The sequence below is a fragment of the Psammomys obesus genome, unplaced genomic scaffold (assembly GCF_907164565.1).
Source record: "Psammomys obesus unplaced genomic scaffold, mPsaObe1.curated_primary_1811, whole genome shotgun sequence".
In the NCBI taxonomy this organism is placed as follows: Eukaryota; Metazoa; Chordata; class Mammalia; order Rodentia; family Muridae; genus Psammomys; species Psammomys obesus.
This window is the reverse complement of record NW_026596125.1, coordinates 167,671-188,352: the sequence shown is the minus strand read 5'-3', so window position 1 is coordinate 188,352 and position 20,682 is coordinate 167,671. Positions and strand designations below refer to the sequence as shown.

General features: G+C 37.7%; 1 protein-coding gene across 1 annotated transcript in view; it reads left to right on the top strand.

Annotated features, from left to right (window-relative positions):
• Positions 1-19,393, top strand: part of LOC129665104 (cytochrome P450 2C70-like) — a 37,072-nt gene extending 17,679 nt beyond the window's left edge. The window contains exons 4-9 of the mRNA XM_055591628.1: positions 323-483; positions 3,216-3,389; positions 5,242-5,383; positions 7,930-8,117; positions 16,510-16,651; positions 18,852-19,393. Of these exons, the coding sequence (XP_055447603.1) occupies positions 323-483; positions 3,216-3,389; positions 5,242-5,383; positions 7,930-8,117; positions 16,510-16,651; positions 18,852-19,033 (989 nt within the window). The 3' untranslated portion in view covers positions 19,034-19,393. The remainder of the gene's footprint in view (positions 1-322; positions 484-3,215; positions 3,390-5,241; positions 5,384-7,929; positions 8,118-16,509; positions 16,652-18,851) is intronic.
• The last annotated feature ends 1,289 nt before the right edge of the window (positions 19,394-20,682 follow it).

Genomic DNA, 20,682 nt, shown 5'->3' with positions numbered 1-20,682 from the left:
GGGTAAAGCCCCTTTTGGCCTGAAAATGGTGTGAAAGATCAAGGAAGGGCTAGTGCTTTAAAAATTTCAAATTGATTAAGAGCGGTAAGTGTAGGACTTAAGGAGCCTGTTTAAAAAAAAAAAAAGAATATCTGTAGACTACAAATTAGATGGAGCACACAGGATAGTTTATTTGGAAGACACAGAATACAGTGTCTTTCAGGACTGTGGAGATTATAGTGATGATTCCTCTCTAGGTAGCACACACTCCCAACTCTTTAAATTTGAAAATTTAAGATCTGTATAAGAATTGTATATCAACTTCTAACTTCCTTTGTTCTAGGGTCTCCCTGTGACCCTAACTTTCTGTTAGCCTGTGTTCCCTGCAATGTGATCTCTGCTGTCATTTTCCAGCATCGCTTTGACTACAATGATGATACATTCCTAGGCTTCGTGAAGAATTTTCAAAGAATTATTGAAATTTTGACATCTCCTTGGGTCCAGGTGGGTTGGGTTCTATTTATATGTGAAATGTTGTATGACTCCTGTCTGTGTCCTCACTTTCCAAATGCAAATTTGGCTATGAGATTTGTGGTCCTGAAATCAGATTTCTCAAAGGACTGGCATTCTGAGGGGATGTGGGTGGTTATCAACTTCAAAAAAGTACGGACTTGTCAACTGTTTACAAGGTGTGGAGGGCAGTAAGAAGCTATGAGCTGCCTTGTAAATTCTGTCCTATAACTGTCCCCTTTATTGGAGAATCTTTTCTTTTCCTGTTGATTTTTCCCCTTCCTTTCTTCACTTCCTTCCTCACTTCTTTCAGTTTTGTTTTTGTTAGAATATACTTGAGAAAATCTAATTTCCATCCGCTAGGTAATTTAGCCAAACACATTCCCCAATTAGTTCTACATTTAAATACTTTAGCAGTTCTTTGTTCACATATTATCACGCAGTTAGTCGGGGATTGATAATATCAGGCTGCATAACCTGAAGATTTTTCTTTGTATTGTCATTTTCTGTAAGTTTTACTATACAGCCCAGGTTAGTCTTGAAGTCATGATATTTGTGATTCAGCCTCCTGAGTTGCTGAAATTGTGTTGGTATGTCTAATATTAAAGTTTTCTTTATGATTTAAATTTTTTTTAAATTATGTGTCAGTTGTGTCTGTTTGTGAGTATGTGCGTATCTGAGAGCGGGTGCCCTCTAAGTCCACAAGAAGGTAGTGTATTTCCTGAAACTGGAGTCATAAGTGGTTGTGGGATGCCTGACTAAAGTCCTGTGAATTGAACCTCTAGCCTCTGCAAGAACAACATATCTTCTCAACCCCTGAATCTTCTCTTTAAGGGCAATATTGGTTTACAGTATTTTAGAGGCAACTAAATTGATGGGTACAGTGATATAGCATTGGCTACATAGTAAGACTGAGCCTTACCTGGGCTACATAGTGATACCTTATCACAAACATTTTCAAACAACAAAGAAAAATCCAACCAAAAGTATGTGAAGATGATTTAAATGGTTTTAGGTTCCTCTTATTTACAAAATTTCTACAAAATTTGTTCCACAAAACAAAGCCAATGGAGAGCAAATAAAACTATTGCCCTTTAGTACTGGAACAAGAAGCCATTGTCCAGCCATATGAAGTATACTGCCCAAAGAAGCTTCAGCTTTCTTTCTTGTTTAAAAGAAAAGGTTATAATTAATATTTTATTGTTATTTATAATAAGATGGAAGTATTGGATGTCCCTAATTCATACTAATTCCAAATTTAAAAAAGGACAGATTTTAAATAGCTAGCCACTGGGTATATTAAAAAAAGTTTTTGAGATTATAATCACATCATTTACCCCTTCTCTTTCCTTCCTCCAAGTCCTCCCATGTAACTCTCTGTTTCCTGCTCTCATTCAAATTCAAGATTTCTTTTTTATTGTATGTATATGTCTGTTTATATACATATACAATTAATTATTACACAAAAATTATTATATAAAATATTAAATATATGTAAATATAAATGAACACACATTATACATGTATGTATATATTTATATATGTATACACACATATGCATATATATCCATTTTAAAAGCATGAATATTTGGCAGGCATTTACATCATTGTCTTGGAAGTCATATATTTGGAACACTACATTGGAATACTTTCCAAGAAGAAATGAAAGAAGGGTCTTTGGTTGGGCCAGGCATTGGTCAGGCATTCCCTCAGTCTCTGTTCTATCTTTATCCCTACACATGTTGTGCGCAAGGTAAATTTTGGGTCAAAGTTTTTGTGGGTTGGTTGGTGTTTCCTCCCTTTACTAGAGAGTAGTCAGAGGATGTCCTTGCTCTTGGCTGGCTGCACCATTTTAGATGCTTGAGGTGGGAAAAGACTATTTAATCCTGAAGGAACAGATGGTAATGAACTTCAGATACTGTACTGAGCTTTTGATGCACTGTTTCTTAATTGCAGCAAGTGCTGAATGCTTGATGACTTAGCTATTAATTTAAATTAAATATAATTACATAATTTTCTTGCATTTTATCCCATCAAGTTTATGTCCTCTCTCTCCAAATTGTCCCAGGCCCCACCCCATTTACTCTTTTACAAGTTTATGACCTCTTTAAAAATTGTTAGATACACACACACACATACACACACACAAATATATATAAATGCAACTTGCGGAGTATGTTTACTGTTGCTTGTATGTATAGGACTTCAGAACTGACCACTTTGTTTTCTGCAACATATTAGGAGACATTCTCAGAGAAGACTTCTGGGTCTGTCAGCAGTCCTTAGTAGGGGTTAGGACCAATGTTTTTCCTTCTGCCTTAGCACGCCCATTGGTGTTGCCATTTTTAGGTGACTGGTAAACTATGTGCAGGGTCAACTGGGGTAAAGACTGCTTCTACCCCTGCTATCACTAGTTTGTTGTCTCAGAATTTCTGACTAGTAATTCTGCATCTCAGTGTTCTCAGTAGGACAGAGGGAACGGTGGGATTAGCCCGCACACCCCTTTGGAGATCTGTTGTCAGGAACTGAACATGATCTGGGGTTGCTGCACAAGCTGTGAAGGTGGCAGTTCCGATCAGCTGATCCACGCTGTGCCTGCTTCTCCGAATGCCAGGCATGCAGGAGCACAGGAGGCACATGGAGCTCACCTTTATGTAGTGCTGTATGGCCAAGTATGGCCTGGAAGGTTTGCTGACTGCACTAATGCAAGTTTGCTTATCTTCCAGCTGTGCAGTGCCTACCCTGCTTTATGCCATCTCCCAGGAAGCCATAATGAATACTTGAAGATTCTGACTGAAATTAAAGCATTCATATTGAGGGAAATAAAAAGGCATCAAGAATCTCTGAACCTCAGTAGCCCTCAGGACTTTATTGACCATTTCCTGATTAAAATGGAAAAGGTACAGGTGACCCTGACTTGCTACTTTACATTTGTGGGTTTCTGACTCAGCTTTCTTTTTCTTGGTGAAGGTGGATGTTTAAACTAGTGTTCCTTCTGGCCATATTCATTGTCTGTAGAACAGACTTCTTGGGCAAATCATATAGAATAGTTAGGGATCGATAAACTTCTCAGTTTGTTTAGACTAAGAAAGTTTATGTTTACCGTGTCCTATGTTAGTTTTTTACTTTGAGGCAAATGAAAACACATACATGCCCATTCAAGAGTGATGAGAAAATGTCATTATATGCAAATAAGTCTTCAAGAACAGCAAGTGTAATGACCTAGGGAACACAGGACTTTTCTTTAAAGAGGCTCTATGAAGTTTTTGCAGTAGAGCTTAGCTTTGTGGAAGCTCCAGTTTAGATTAACAGGAAGGTAAGCTAAAGGATGATAGTTGTAAAGTGAGATTACTTTGAGGAGTTCACTGTTGGTGGAGGGGGCAGGGCTTCTTCAGCTGAGAGTCAGGGCTCCAAAGGAGTTGTAGAAGTGATAAGGAGTTCTGGAGATTGAGTCAGTCACAATAGTTGAGTCCCAATAGTCAGGGGAATTGGGAAGCCTAGCAATCAGTTGCTTCTTTATTTGTACAGACTTCACAAAACAAAGAGAGACTAACCACTATCCAAGTTTTACAGGTTACATGTTTGATTTTTCATTACATGTCTGGGGTTACAAGTTCAGTGACAATTAGAAAATGCAAACAAAGCAGACTTTATTATTATTATTAACCCTATAACTCCAACTTAAAGACTCTAAAGAATGTCTTCTCCAAAGTAAACACATGGCAGTCTGCTTTTAGGTTGGCTGTTTGTAGTTTGAGAGCTCTCCAGAAAAAGAAAACGTCTGAACTAGTCTTTTTATGAATAGCACACACTAATACCTAACTTCTTTAATATATGTTTCATCATCTATGCTATAAAGTAGAAAAAGTTTATTTTGGGCAATCTATCTTATTTACTGAATGTTTTTTCTTCAGGAGTGTATCTTGTATGACCCCCTAATTTTAAACTACAGTTTCAGAGAATTCTATGCATAGAATAGAAAGAGACCTTGAATCTGTAACCTATTCTCCTGGCCAGTTAGACTTTGTCAATTGTCTCTGTTCACCTTGTACCAATTATACAGTTTGAGTTAGCTCACGGGCAGAGTTACCCCAAGAAGATTCTTTGAGTAAGGGCCTCATCTAGCTCTGTGTTTATCTCTGCTTAATGATCTCTAGGGCAAACACTTCCAAATAATGGCCAGAAAAAGTTAATTAAAAAAATATTTTTTTTCCTGAAAAGAGTCAGACATAGTTTTCTCAGGAAAAGACAGAAAATGACTCATAATGCAGTCCCCAAGAATGTGACACTCAGAGACCAAACCCCAAAGTTATCGATATAGTGATAGCGTTTGCAGCAATCACTCAGCTCTGATGGTAATGTGTCAAGCAGCTGTGCCAGCTTTATGATTTGTATGTGTTTAGTCCAGAGACTTTAAATGTAATCAAGAGCCAGCAGGTGCCAGAACTGATAGCATTTGTTAAATATTTCGATATGCATTAAATCCATAAAAGATCACTGAGGAATTTATGGTCTCCAATGGGTTAGAAGTGAAAAACGAGAAAAAAAAACTTGGAACTTTGTAACTTCTATTATGTTTTAACTGCATGAAGGAATCCTAAGGGTTCCAAATATCTACTTTTATCTTCAGGTAGAGCACTTTCTAATGTCTAGCTTACCTACAAAATGTTTGGGTCATATTGAATGATTTTGTTACCTGTAAAACTTTAAAAGGAACAAAGAAAACTAATTCCTCTCACCTGCAATTGTTAGGAAAAACACAATAGGAAGTTTGAATTCACCATGGACAACCTGATCGTCACCGTATCTGATCTGTTTCATGCGGGAACAGAGACCACAAGCTCCACAATGAAATATGGCCTTTTCCTTTTACTGAAGCACCCAGAGGTCACAGGTATGACCACAGATGGGTGGGCAAAGTATCTGGGTAGAAATGGGCAGATACCACTAGAAACTACCTCGCTCTTTCTTGAAGGGGCCGTACTGGCAGCCTTTGCATGATTAGCACACTTAACTCCAACTAGAAGAACCCAATTAAAACTAGATCACAGTAGAGAAAGGATGAAATATTTAAGCCACAGCAGGGAATGGAATGGCAGCGGCCATTACTTACCCTGCTATGGTGCAGAATCTTTGATTTGGGTTGTGACAAACGCGTAACAGTTTTGTTAGGTTCCAACTAGAACTGGACTTCCTTTCACACTTTTTTCTACAACTTGCTAAATACTTTATTTCTTTTCCAGAAGCCATACATCATCTAAACTTTTGTTAGCATACATTAATTATAGAGAATTGTGTGTTTCATTACAACACTTTCATACATATATATTAGTTTGAGTATACCCCATAACTTTTTCTTTCTTCCTTTCCCTCCCCATAACTTCCTTCTCTTACCAACTGGTCCCTTTTATACTTTTATGTCTGTTTTTCTCTTTCAATAAAACAATAGTTTAATTGGGTTTATTTTCCTGATCACTGGTGATAGGTTATTTACTGGATTATCAGCAATTCATCAGTGTCTTTATTACTCAATAGAATCTCTCTCTACATCATGAGAACTATTAACTCCTTATAGATACTCAGAAAGGTTTTGGGCTTCATGAATTCCTCCCCTCACAATAAGGAAAGGTTGAAAGGACCAGCCTTGTACAGATGTTTTGTGACTAATCATAGCTGCTGATCATTCAAGAGAGCAATGGCTATGTGTTACTTTCATTGTGTGCCCTCCTCTGAGATGCTTTCTGAGCCTTGAAGGGGCTAATATAGATTTCCCATTTATAGCTGAACATTCAAACATCACTTATTTTCTTTGAGCAGCCTCTTAAATAACTATCACCTACTATAAAAAGAAGCTTTTCCACCAAATTTGGAGGAGCACCAACCTATAGATATAATAATAAAAAATTCTTAGAAGGCAATTGGATGTGTGCCAAATTCATTTAGCCAAACAAAAGCAATAGCTTTCCCTTGTAAGCCTGTAACATTGTTAAAATAGGTATTTTACCAGCTTTGCAGTACCAGAAATAAATGTTGTCCTAAGAAGAGTGACTTAAATCTAATCATTTTAGGTTATAAGTGAACATATGGCATTTGTCTTTCTGGACTTTTATTTTTTCACTCAGGATAAGATTTCCTAGTTCCATCAACTTACCTTCAAATTTTAAAATTTCATTTTACCCACAGTCAAATAAAATACCAATGTGTATATGTACAATATTTTAATTCTCCATTTATCTATTAACGTACATCTATTAGGCATGGAATATTAGGCTTATTCTAGTTCCTAGATATTGTGAATAGAGCAACAGTGAACCAGAATGAGCAAATATCTCTATAGTAAGATATAAAGTCTTTTGGGGCAGTACCTAAGAGTGGTGTATTTGGGTCATTACTGATCCTATTTCTAGCTTTTTGAGAAATCTTCACTCTAATTTTCAGAATTGTTGGACCAGTTTGTCCTCCCACAAACAGCAATTAATGGTTGGTCTTTGACCATACTCTCAGTAGCATTTGATGTTGTGTTTCTTTGTGTTAGCCATTCTCAATCAAGTGAGATAGAATCTTCAAGGAGTTTTAATTTGTATTTCCATGATGATCAACGATGTTGAATAGTTTAAAAAATATTTATTAGTCACTTATGCTTTAGTTTTAAGAACTCCATTCATGGCTGTAGCTCGTTCTTTGATTGGATTATTTGTTTTGTGTTCATTGTATATTCTAGATATAAATCTATCCTGTCAGCTCCCTCTTCACTCAACTGACCATTTCCTTTCTTTTGAAAAGGCCTTTTAAATTCATAATATTCTTATCAATAATTGACTTTATTTCATGAGTTTCTGGAGTTCTATTTACTAAATCACCCCTCCCATAGCATTACCCAGAACTCCTCTCCTCCTTCATGCCCATATGGTCCTTTTACCTATATGCCAATCCTTCCTCATCACTGGATGCTACTCTCCCTTGGTCTCCACACTTAAAATTGTTTATATATATGCACATAGACAGAATATTAGGGTCCACCTATGAGGGAGGACATGCAGTTTTTCTCTTTCTGAGTTCGGTTTGCCTAAATATTATATTTTCATTACCTACTCCTGTTACTGAACAATTATATGTGTATGATGTTGCTATTAATGTGTTTGTTTTACCAATTCATTTCTCAGCATGTTTGCAATTGGTATATGGGAAAGTTTTGGTTTTATATGTTAACTTCATATCTTCTTACTTTGCTAAAAATGTTTATAATCTCTAGGAGTTTTATATTGGCTTCAATTGAGTCACATATATAGAAATGTGTCATCTTTGTATTAGGTTTTCTCCTCTTAAAGAGATGGAGGAACTTTAGTTTTATAACTCTACTTTCTACCACAACTTGAACATGATCAATAATCATATGAAAGATAATTCTTTTCATAAAAACTATGATTTCTGATCTTGAAGCTAAAATTCAGGAAGAAATTGCACGTGTAATTGGCAACCACCGGAGCCCCTGCATGCAGGACAGGAACCAAATGCCCTACACAGATGCTGTGTTGCATGAGATCCAGAGATACATTGATCTTATTCCTATTCCTTTGCCTCGTAAAACAACACAGGATGTGGAGTTTAGAGGATACCACATTCCCAAGGTGAGACGTGTTTCATCTATTTCCTCACTAGGGATCTTTTCCTGTCAACAATCAAATAATGTCATTGCAGGTGCCCTGACCTTGCGTAAGGGTTCTAGAATCATCACACAAACTTCTTACTCCTCATTTTATGCTACTTTTGTCTGTCATTTGTTGATATTCTTTTAAATGTCACATGCTACATCAAGATCCAGCTATACCACTCCTAGGCATATAGCCAAAAGATGCTCAAGTACACAAAAAGGACATTTGCTCAACCATGTTCATAGCAGCTTTATGTGTAACAGCCAGAAGCTGGAAACAACCCAGATGTCCCTCAATCAAGGAATGGATACAAAAATTGTGGTGCATTTGCACAATGGACTACTACTTAGCAATTAAAAACAAGAAAATCATGAAATTTGCTGGCAAATGGATGGATCTAGAAAAGATCATCCTGAGTGAGGTATCCCAGAAGCAAAAAGACACATATAGTATATACTCACTTATAAGTGGATATTAGACTTATAATATAGGATAAACATATTAAAATCTGTACACCTAAAGATGCTAAGCAAGAAGGAGGACCCTGAGCAAGATGCTCAATCTTCATTCAGAAAGGCAAACAGGACAGACATAGGAAGAGGCAGAAAACAAGAAATAGGACAGGAGCCTACCACAGAGGACCTCTGAAAGACTCTACCCAGTAGGGTATCAAAATATATGCTGAGACTCAGAGCCAAACTTTGGGTAGAGTACAGGGAAGGGGGAGATAGAAAGACCTGGAGGGGACAGGAGCTCCACAAGGAGAGCAACAGAACCAAAAAATCTGGGCACAGGGGTCTTTTGTGAGACTGATACTCCAAACAAGGACCATGCATGGAGATAACCTAGAATCCCTGCACAGATGTAGCCCATGGCAGCTCAGTGTCCAAGAGGGTTCCCCAGTAATAGGAACAGGGACTGTCTCTTACATGAATTCATGGGCTGGTTTTTTGGTCACCTTCACCTAGGGAGGAGCAGCTTTACCAGTCCACAGAGGAAGACAATGAAGCCAGTCCTGATGAGACCTGATAGGCTAGGGTCAGATGGAAGGGGAGGAGGACTTCCCCTATCATTGGACTGGGGAAGAGGCATAGGTGAAGGAGAGGAAGGTTGGGGAGGGGTCTACAGCTGGAATACAAAGTGAATAAACTGTAACTAATAAAACTAAAATTAAAATAAAAAATCTTTTAGTACATTGATATGTCCATACCCTTTTTATCTGTTACTGCAATTTGCTGTCCACATGATTACTTTTAATAGGTTTTACTGCTCTGGTCAATTGCCCATACTTCTGTGTTTCCATTTCTCTCTATACTTACATTTCCCTCCATAGTTTCCATTTCACTTACATAGAAGAAGTCCAATATAATGTTGTCCTCTTTCTTGCTTTGGAGGAACTCATCTATGCAGCTCAGTAAACTGATATGATATCAAACACTTTGGTATCATTTACATACACATATTTAATACATACATACACACACACACACACACACACACACACACACACATATATATATATATATATATATATAATTTAATTTGAAACTTTATTTTATTCTGAACTAGCCCCCTGAGCACCGGAGTTTATAGGCTTCTGCCACTTTTTCCTACTTAGTTTTACTAACATTGTTTATAGTAAATAAAATCAGTTTATTCTACTTGACTCACAGGTTTAAACATCACATAGCTAGTTTAAGGATTCCACTCAAACATCGGTCCAGTTCTCACACTTGTTTGGCAAGCATGTTCTCCAGTGAGCATCTCCCTGGGCCCTGCACTATTAATATTATTGAATATCAATTAATATTAATAGAATTCTAAGTTTTCTGAAGGCAAAGTCAGAACTTCTCTTTGTCTGAAGATGTCTTTGCATTATGTAGGTGGTCACAGGAAATGTTTTGAGTATTTTATAACATATGTTAACATTTGGTCTAAACATGCCTAATTCATGAAATCTCCAGATATGTTATCGATATCACCCAGCAAGTTTTGGGACCTTTATCTCTGGCCTTTCTGTTTCTAGGATGTATTCCTTTCCTTTTTGGCTTCTGTGTGGACTTTACACAGGAAGGTTGATACTGGTTCTTTAAGTAGGAGACTAGAGCTATATAGCCAAGATGTAGTCATTCAGTCCTTTCCCCTAGAAGCTCTTCTCTGGACAATACCATGAGAATTGAAACCACATTTTGTACTATTTTCAATTTTCTTTTGTGCCTTTTTTTATTATTGTTTATTATTATTAGTTACATTTTATTAACTCTGTATCCCAGCTGTATCCCGCTCCCTTATTCCCTCCCAACCCCACCCTCTCTCCCTCAGCTTCTCCCTGCGCCTTTCCAAGTCCATGGATTGGGGAGGACCTCCTCCCCTTTCGTCTTCATTTTTCAAGCACCTTTCAGATTCCACAATATCTGTAGTTTTGCCCAAGTTCTACTCTAAGTGTGTGTGTGTGTTTCGAATGGAGATCATCATGTGGAATATCTCAGCTGGTTCCCTATTTATAGATCTCTAAGTTCACCAATGTCTTATGTTTGATCTTTTTCTTATTTACCATTTATTCACTTTTTATTCCAGTTATAGCACCTTCCCTCATCTCCTCCCAGCCCCACCCTCCCTCTCTCTTCTTCTCCTATTCTTCTCAAGTCCACTGATAAGGGAAGTCTTCCCCCCTACTGTCTAATCCTAGCCTATCAGGTTCCATCGGGACTGCCAGGATACTCTTCCACTGTGGGCTGGCTAGGTCACCCCACCAGGAAGAAGTGATCAAGCAGCAGGCAACCAAGAGTTTATGTCAGAAACTGTGTTATCTCCCCCTATTAGGGACCCATACTGAAACTGAGCTGTCTTTGAACAACATCTGGCAAGGGGGTCTAGATCCTCTCTTTGAATCGTCTTTGGTTGATGCATCAGTCTTAGCAGTCCCCCCTGGGCCCAGCTTTTTTTTTTTTTGTCTTTGTTGGTCTACTTGTGTGGCTCTGTCCCCTCCACATGCTTTTATATCCCCCTTCTTCCACAAGACTCCCTGTCCTCTGTCTAAAGTCTGGATGATTTCTAATACTTCTAATTTCATCTAGTAAAATCTTAATCTGCTTATTTACTAATATTCTATACTTTGTAGTACTTGTTTATATTAATTACAAATCCCTTCATTTAGAAATGCAGTGCCTCCTCTACATTTGGTTACAACTGTTACATTTGTATTTGGCTGTATTTTGAAGTTTTATATGATCACTCTAAATCTAGACAATAATACAGGTCATTCATATTAATTGATAGTTTCCCATTCATTAAGGCTTACAGTTCTTTCTTTCTTGTACCTACTATATTTTTTTAAACCTTGTTAAGCATTTGAATGCTGTTTTGAAGGGAGTTTGTTATACTATCTTCCTGTAAAGGTGTTGCTTGTTATTTTCAAAGGAACTTAAAAGAGCTGACAGATTATTTTCATTGTATTAGTCTAAGCAGTATTCTTGCCATTGTGGTTTAGCCTTTTTCATGGATATTATCTCAGGTAGAGTTCCTTTGTCAACTTTTTTTCTGGAAGAATATGGGGTTATCATATAATATCTAATGTTCTAATCATGACCTTTTCCCCCTGGACATACAGGGACTTCAGCTTCTCCTTTCTAGGTGTATTACTCAATAGTAGTGTATGTATCTCAGCTCTCACCCTCCTGATGGTAGTTCTGTTATCATGTCATGGGATTGCCTCCCTCATGTAAGCTGTCAATCCCCTAGCCAGAGCCTTACAGAAGATAGTCTAGTATGCTTTCGGAGCTCTTAGTTACTTCTAAGTCCTCTTTTCTCTCTCTACCCTCTTTACCATAGGTATTGTTATGTTAGGGACACTCTAGCTACAGCTCTAACCCTCTCAGAAATCAGGGTATATGCCCAGATAGAGAGTTGGTAAGCAAAGGCTGCTGTGCCTTGCAACACCTTTCCTTTGCATCATCAGGCAAAATGCCCTGATGGGCAGCCCATGCGACCTTACATTGTGTTCTTATTTCTTATCGAATGCTTCCAAATCACACATTCCTTTTACCCAAAACCATGTATCTTGTCAGAACACCCACTCTCTTTCTAAACTGATATAGGAAGGATGTCAGATCTGAAGGCATTTTACCTTCATGGTCCAATCATGGCGGGCTATGGTTATGATGCCATAACTGTCATAATGGTTTTAGCATGTGAATGTGCTTACATGTAACCTCTAACACTAAAGATAAAAACATTTCATATATTGTTATTTTATATTTGCTGTGGTAGGATACACATATGATAATTTTTGTGTGATTAAAATAAACCACTGATCCCCATTTTTTAAGTGGATTACTTGGTTTGTTGCTTTTCAGCTTGTTTAGTTCTTTATATATATTGGATATGAGTCCTCTGTCAGATAGAGGGTTGGTGATGATTCTTTCCCAGTCTGTAGGCAGTCGCTTTGTTTTGATGACGGTGTCCTTTGCTTTACAGAAGCTTTTCAATTTCATGAGGTCCCATTTATTGATTGTTGCTCTTAGAGCCTGTGCTGTTGGTGTTCTGTTCAGGAAGTTTTCTCCTGTACCAATGAGTTCTAGGGTATTCCCCACTTTTTTTTCTAGCCGATTTAATGTGTCTGGTTTTATGTTGAGGCCTTTGATCCACTTGGACTTCAGTTTTGTGCAGGGTGATAAGTATGGATCTATTTTCATTTTTCTACATGTAGACATCCAGTTGGACCAGCACCATTTGTTAAAGATGCTATCTTTTTTCCATTGTATGGTTTTGGCATCTTTGTCAAAAATCAGGTGTCCGTAAGTGTGTGGGTTTATTTCTGGGTCTTCTGTTCGATTCCATTGATCCACCATTCTGTTTCTATGCCAGTACCATGCAGTTTTTATAACTGTTGCTCTATAGTACAGCTTGAGATCAGGGATGGAGATACCTCCAGAAGATCTTTTATTGTAGAGGATTGTTTTAGCAATTCTCGGTTTCTTGTTATTCCATACAAAGTTGAGAATTTTTCTTTCCAGGTCTGTAAAGAATTGTGTTGGCAATTTGATGGGAATTGCATTAAATCTGTAGATTGCTTTTGGTAAGATGGCCATTTTTACTATGTTAATCCTGCCAAGCCATGAGCATGGGAGATCTTTCCATCTTCTCATATCTTCCTCTAATTCTTTCTTCAGAGACTTGAAATTTTTTTCATACAAGTCTTTGACTTCCTTGGTTAGGGTTACGCCAAGGTACTTTATGTCATTTGTGGCTATTGTGAATGGTGTTGTTTCTCTAATTTCTTTCTCAGCCCTTTTGTCTTTTGTATACAGGAGTGTTACTGATTTTTTTGAGTTAATTTTATATCCGGCCACTTTGCTGAAGGTGTTTATCAGCTGTAGGAGTTCCCTGGTAGAGTTTTTGGGGTCACTCATATATACTATCATATCATCTGCAAATAGTGATAATTTGACTTCTTCCTTTCCCATCTGTATCCCCTTGATCTCCTTCAACTGTCTTATTGCTCTAGCAAGGACTTCCAGCACTATGTTGAAGAGATATGGAGACAGTGGGCAGCCTTGTCTTGTCTCTGATTTTAGTGGGATTGCTTTAAGTTTCTCTCCGTTTAGTTTGATGTTGGCTATAGGCTTCCTGTATATCGCGTTTGCTATGTTTAGATATGTGCCTTGTATCCCTGCAGAGGAATATCGAATGGCAGAGAAGCACTTAAAGAAATGCTCAACCTCTTTAGCCATTAGGGAAATGCAAATCAAAACAACCCTGAGATTTCACCTTACACCCATCAGAATGGCCAAGATGAAAATCTCAAGGGACAACACAAGCTGGAGAGGTTGTGGAGAAAGGGGAACCCTTCTCCACTGCTGGTGGGAATGTAAACTGGTACAACCACTCTGGAAATCAATCTGGCGCTTTCTCAGACAACTAGGAATAGCGCTTCCTCAAGATCCAGCCATACCACTCCTAGGCATTTACCCAAAAGAGGCGCAAGTACACAACAAGGACATTTGTTCAACCATGTTTGTAGCAGCTTTATTTGTAATAGCCAGAAGCTGGAAACAACCCAGATGCCCCTCAACTGAAGAATGGATGCAGAAACTGTGGTACATCTATACAATGGAGTATTACTCAGCAATGAAAAATAAGGAAATCATGAAATTTGCAGGTAAATGGTGGGACCTGGAAAGGATCATCCTGAGTGAGTTGACCCAGAAGCAAAAAGACACTCACGGTATATACTCACTCATATAAACATACAATATAGAATAAACCCACTAAAAGCTGTACATCTAAACAAACTAAGCAAAAGAGAGGACCCTAACTAAAATGTTCAATCCCCATCCTGAAAGGCAAAGAGGATGGACATCAGAAGAAAACGAAAATAGGAAACAACCTCGGAACCCGCTACAGAGGGCCTCTGAAAGCCAGAAGAAAACAGGAAACAACCTTGAAACCTGCCACAGAGGGCCTCTGAAAGCTTCTGCAGTATAGACTGTCAAAGCAGATGCTGAGCCTGATGGCCAACTGATGGGCAGAGTGAATGGAATTTTATGTAAGAAGTGGGAAATAGCAAGAGCTGGAGGGAACGGAAACTCCACAAGCAGAGCAACAGAACAAGATAATTTGAACACAGGGAACTTCCCAGAGACTCATACTCCAACCAAGGACTATTTGTGGAGACGACCTGGAACCCCTGCACAGGTGTAGCCCATGGCAGTTCAGTGTCCAAGTGGATTACATAGTAATGGGAAGAGGGACTGCCTCTGACATAATCTGATTGGCCTGCTCGTTGATCACTTCCCCCTGAGGGGGGAGCAGCCTTACCAGGCCACAGTAGAGGACAATGCAGCCACTTTTGATGAGAACTGATAGACTAAGATCAGAAAGAAGGAGAGGAGGACCTCCCCTATCAGTGGACTTGGGGAGTGGCATACATGCAGAAAGGGGAGGGAGGGTGGGATCGGCAGGGGAGGAGGGAGGGGCTTATGGGGGGATACAAAATGAATAAAGTGTAATTAATAAAAAAAATAAAAGATTTAAAAAAAATAAAATAAAATAAACCACTGAAATGTTGGCCTCTGTATGGTTACAGAGCTCAAGGCTAAGACATAGGCTAAGACTCCATTAATTTTGTAAAGTAAACTCTAATTAATTATATTAGCTTATAATTCTACTTCTCTCAATAATCTAATAATCTTGAAATTAGAAGTTTTTGCCTCTATCTATCAGAATCTTACAATTCTCCTGAAAGAACACAGCTTTTAGGAGGGGAGGTTGTTTCTGCTGTTTTTCTGATTCATAGATTGAAGGTTTTGGAAGAAAATAACAACGTGGTTTTATAAAATGACTAATACTTTGTTCTAAAGTCAATGAGATGGATTTTCTTTTTTGTTGAAATAAAAATGTTTTTAAGTATTTTCATAGAGTATGTTCTGATCATGGTTTCTTTTCCCCCAATTCCTCTCAGACCCTCTCTACCTCCCTAATCACCCAACTCTACACACTTTCTTTTTCTCTTTCATTAGGAAATAGGCAACTAAAGAAACAAACAACAAACAAAAACACCAACAACAAAACAAACAAGAATAGAACCAAAAAATGAAAAAAAAAGGGAGATAAAGAAAAAGTACATGAAAGACATACAGATACAGAGGCACACACAGAAATCCCAGAAACCATAATAGATAAACAAAAGACATGTAAATTGAAAAAAAAAAAAGCCTGACAGTGCATTATGTGAGTAAATCCTCCAAAACATAGCATTCAGTCAGTTTTATGTTGGGTATCTACTGCTGGGCAATGTTGCCTGCTATAAAGTGTGCTTGTTTGTGTCCCCAGAGAAACTGCTGGAGAAACCATTTATCTAGGTGAGTAGTTATTAATTTGGGATAGCTGCTGGGTTAAGATTGGGGCAATGTATCCATATCTCTTCTCAGAGCTGGGACTCCATCTGCCTTACGTCTTTGAAGGTTCTGTGTATGCTGCCACGGTATTGGTGAGTTCATATAGCTTACCAGCCCTGTTGTGTCTAGAAGGCCTTGATTCCTCCAGCTCCACTGGCTTTTATAATCTTTCTACCTCCTCTTCCACCAACTTGAGATGAATTTTCAATGGCATTGCCCTGGGAGATGATACTGCTGAAGGTATATCAAGACTGCTTCACTCTACAGTACTTCTTTAATTCGGCAAGCTACTGGCATCAAACTACAAACTAGTGACAGTGACTGTGAGGTCAATGAGCAAAAACATGGAATGCAAATTATAGTATTTAAGACCTGTTAGGCCTACGATTGATGTGGTCTTTCACATGGAACATATGACTTTTCATTTCTATGACTTCCTTCAAAACCAATTTTGGTATTCTTTCTTTCAGGACACAAGTGTAATGATATGTCTGACTTCTGTTCTGAATGATGACAAAGAGTTTCCCAATCCAGAGAAGTTTGACCCTGGCCACTTTCTGGATGAGCGAGGCAATTTCAAGAAGAGTGACTACTTTATGGCTTTTTCAGCAGGCAAGTAAGCTTTGTATTCATATGTGTTAAGGCCTAGGTGACATGAAGAGGATGTACATGAAGAATCCTGTGGGTGGTATTAATAGCTATATTCATGAGGCCAGAGGCATGAATCTCAATTTGAATCTGTTTCTCATTGATCTAGAGGCTCCACTACTGATTCTGCTGAGCTTCTCAAGAGCTCCTTCTGGGAGCTCTGATTCTACTGAGGCTTTTCTCTCTAACCAGAGGAGTCAGGTCACTGTAAATCCAAAGAACATTTTACATGTACTGTCTCAGTCATTGTTCTGTTATGTGAAGAGATACCATGACCATGACAAATCTTATAAAAGAAAGCATTTAACTTGGACTGGCTTACTATTTCAGAAGTTTTAGTCCATTAATTTCATGGTAGGAAGTATGGCAGCATGCAGACAGTCATGGTGATGGAGAGGTACCTGGGAGTTCTACATCTGAACTGGTAGGCAGCAAAGAGAGATACTGGTATTGGTTTGAACATTTGAAATCCTAAAGCCCATCCCAAGTGGCATACTTTCTCTAAAAATGTCTTACAACTCCAACAAGGCCACACCTTCTAATCCTTGTCAAGTAATGCCATGCCCTAATATATAAGCCTATGAAAGTTATTCTTTTTCAAACAATTACATCCTACTTCTTGGCTCCCATAGGCTTGTGTCTATCTCATAATGCAAAAATACATTCAGAACAACTTTAAAAGTCCCAATAGTCTATAATGATCTCAATATTGTTTGAAAGTCCAAAGTTCAGTCTTTTTGGAGACTCAAGTGTAATCTCCTGTAAAGTCAAAATCAAAAGAGATCACACACTTCCAACATACGGTGGCACAGGATACCCATTACCGTCCCAAATGAGAGGAAAGGGAGCATAGTAAGGAAGTATTGGACCAAAGCAAGACCAAAAATAAGCTTGTTAAACTCCAAATTCTGTATCTCCATGTCTGGTCTCAAAGTGCTCTTCAGATCTCCAACTCTTTACAACTTTGTTGCCCAAAGCATACTTTTCTCTCTTGAGATGGTTCCACAATGTTAACAGCTTTTCTTGGTAGGTATCCCATGATTCTGGACCTCCTATATGTTGGGGTATCTAGTAAAATCTAGGAGTCACATTTATAAATTTACACAGTGGCCTTTCAGGGCTTCTATGCAGTACTCCCAGACACATACCTGGCCTCAGCCCCTTTCCTTTGCTGCAGAAAGATTCCACCACCTGTTTCTTACATGCCTGACTCTAATACCAGATAGCTGAAGTTGGCAAGTTCTTCTGCTTGATAAGACTGAAACATGGCTCCCTTATTTAAATACAATTTTTCAGCTTCTTGTTTTCAATAGTTTTGTTCACTGCTTAAGTTTGGTTATCCTGTAATTAGCTCTGTAGACCAAGCTGGTCTTGAAATCAGAAATCTGACTCCTGAGTACTGGATTAAAGACATGAGCCTCCATGCCCAGATGTAACATATTTTTCAATACATTTTTTTTTTAATTTGAGGCTTAGTAGAGTGAGATCTTGCCCTGTGAAATTTGGGAAGTGTGTGTAGAAAATAAGTGTAATCAGAATTTATTATACCTATGCATGAAACTGTCAATTAAATTAGTAATAAGATATAGGAATACTCTGAGACTAAGACATATAAATATGAATGACACTAAATGCACTCAGTAGGTTCTTGCTCGGTATACATACTACACATATTTGTATATATTTGACAAGAATAATCAACCAGGCATGGTAGTATATGCCTTTATTTGAACTACTCCAGAAGCAGAAGCAGGTGGATCTCCGTGAGTTCAAGGCCAGCATGTTCTATATAGCAAGTTCCAGGACAGCTAAGACTGTTACATGAAGAAACTCTGTTTTGGAAAAAAATTAAAAGAATAATTAAAGTAGTCATGAATTTGAGAATGCATGGTGTGTGATACAGAAGGTCTAGGAGTCAGGAAAGGAAGGGGTAATAATGATGTAACAACATTACTCGTTTGTGAAATAAAGGAATATTAAAATTTAAAAAGGAAAAGAAATTTGTACTGAGAAATGGAAGGAAAGGAAGAAATCAATACAGTGCAAAAATACAGTCAGTTGCTGGGTAATTAAGTTAGTAATTAGTCATTGGTTAACATATATCCAAAGTGTGTCAACACAGAATCAGAATTAAAAGACTTGTCAGTCGCCATGTCTTTTTCAGGAAGAAGAGCTTGTATTGGAGAAGGTCTGGCCCGCATGGAGATGTTTTTAATCCTGACCAACATCTTACAGCATTTTACTCTAAAACCTTTGGTCAATCCAGAGGACATTGACACCACCCCAGTTCAAACTGGTCTCTTGTCTCTGCCTCCATCCTATGAGCTCTGTTTCATTCCAGTCTGAAGCTGGGTAGTCTTTCACCTGGATGCCTGAGTCCCTGTTTCTACTTGGGAGCAAACAGGACTTTTCTGTCCTATGCACCTGCATCCTGCAGTCCTTCTTAATGGCAAGCATGCTACCTCTGAACTGTCCTAAATTTTTCTCAGTTTCTTTATGAATCAGTTCCTGTTTTCACATATGAAAAAAATCTCACTATTTTAGCATTAAATTTTTGCTGCAGTGTGTGTCAGATCATTAGCTACATTTTCATTTGAGTTCATTCCAAATGGAAAGTGTGTTATCAATCTCATGTTTTATAAAAGGTAGCAATCATTACTTATTAAGTGATTTTCAAGAAAATTAATTAAATATGGAACAAACTGATCACTCATTCCTGTGTCATTCATTATCTGGGAGAATAATCTCTCAACAATGTGTCATGTAATCATTTTGTTTTTCTCCATAACTTACTGAAGTATTATTATATGTACATTTCCTTATAAGTGATATGCATATTTTTATATGTAAACATATAGGCAGATGCATGCATATGCACACAAAGAAGATCATGCCTGCCAACGGAAGTAACATGAGAAAAAACTTGAATTTCCAAGTTTTCAAGGCTACCCTTCCCTTATCTTCCTCCAGAGGTACCTCTCCACACTGCATGCATTATTCCATATAACCTCATTTATACAAATAGAAATATCTGCATATGTGGGTTTAAAATTAACTCTGACTTGGAAGTGCTATTTATATAATAGATCATAAAATTTTATAAACACAAACATAACTCAATACCTTAATGCTTGGCTATTCCATAATCTTCAAACTTGCTTCCCATCTAAGTACATATCTCTATGTAATTAGATTACTTTGAAATGTTAACCTTCATATGTTACTGTGTCCACATATCTTTCATAACTTCATACTGTTTTTTAAGAGTGGCTTGTTTGCTTTGCAATGACCTTTCAGAAATGTTAAAATTATTATATTAAATCTTATGTAATTGTTCACATAATGTTTTTATCAATATATTTAATTACTGACTATTGGATCAAACACATGTACATGTGGAATATTGAATTCTTTAGTAGATTACTTAATGTTGGTTGCCTTTCAGTGACACTTTATAGTGCAAAATCCAATCATCTGCAAATTATTTCATTTTAATTTCTAGATACAGTATTTATACATATGCCTATATTTATTATGATTCTCTGTTCTGTCTTCTTGAGCAAATATATCTCCATGTACACACACACACACACACACACACACACACACACACACACACACACTATTTCTGTGTGCATATGCCAATGAAAAGTGTTTTAAATCCTTGTGTTGGGAAGTTCAATATCTGATCTAATTTTAGATTTGAAATGAGTGCTAACTTGAGATGAGGAGTTGAGAAGCTGACTGTAAAATGTCATTCTGAAGTGTTAAGACAGAAAGGATGCTTGTCAGGTTCTCAGATCTAGACTAAAAAGATAAAATCAAAACTGGAGTGCCTCTGTAAAAAGACAAAATAAAGAACCTGACTTCAGTAAGTCTACAGAGGTCACCATGAACTGCTACAGCTAAAGATTAAGACTATACTTGAAGAGTTTTTTCCTAAGACCAGAGTCTTTATTTAAATAACTGTTCTTGTGTTACATTGTTCCACTCAT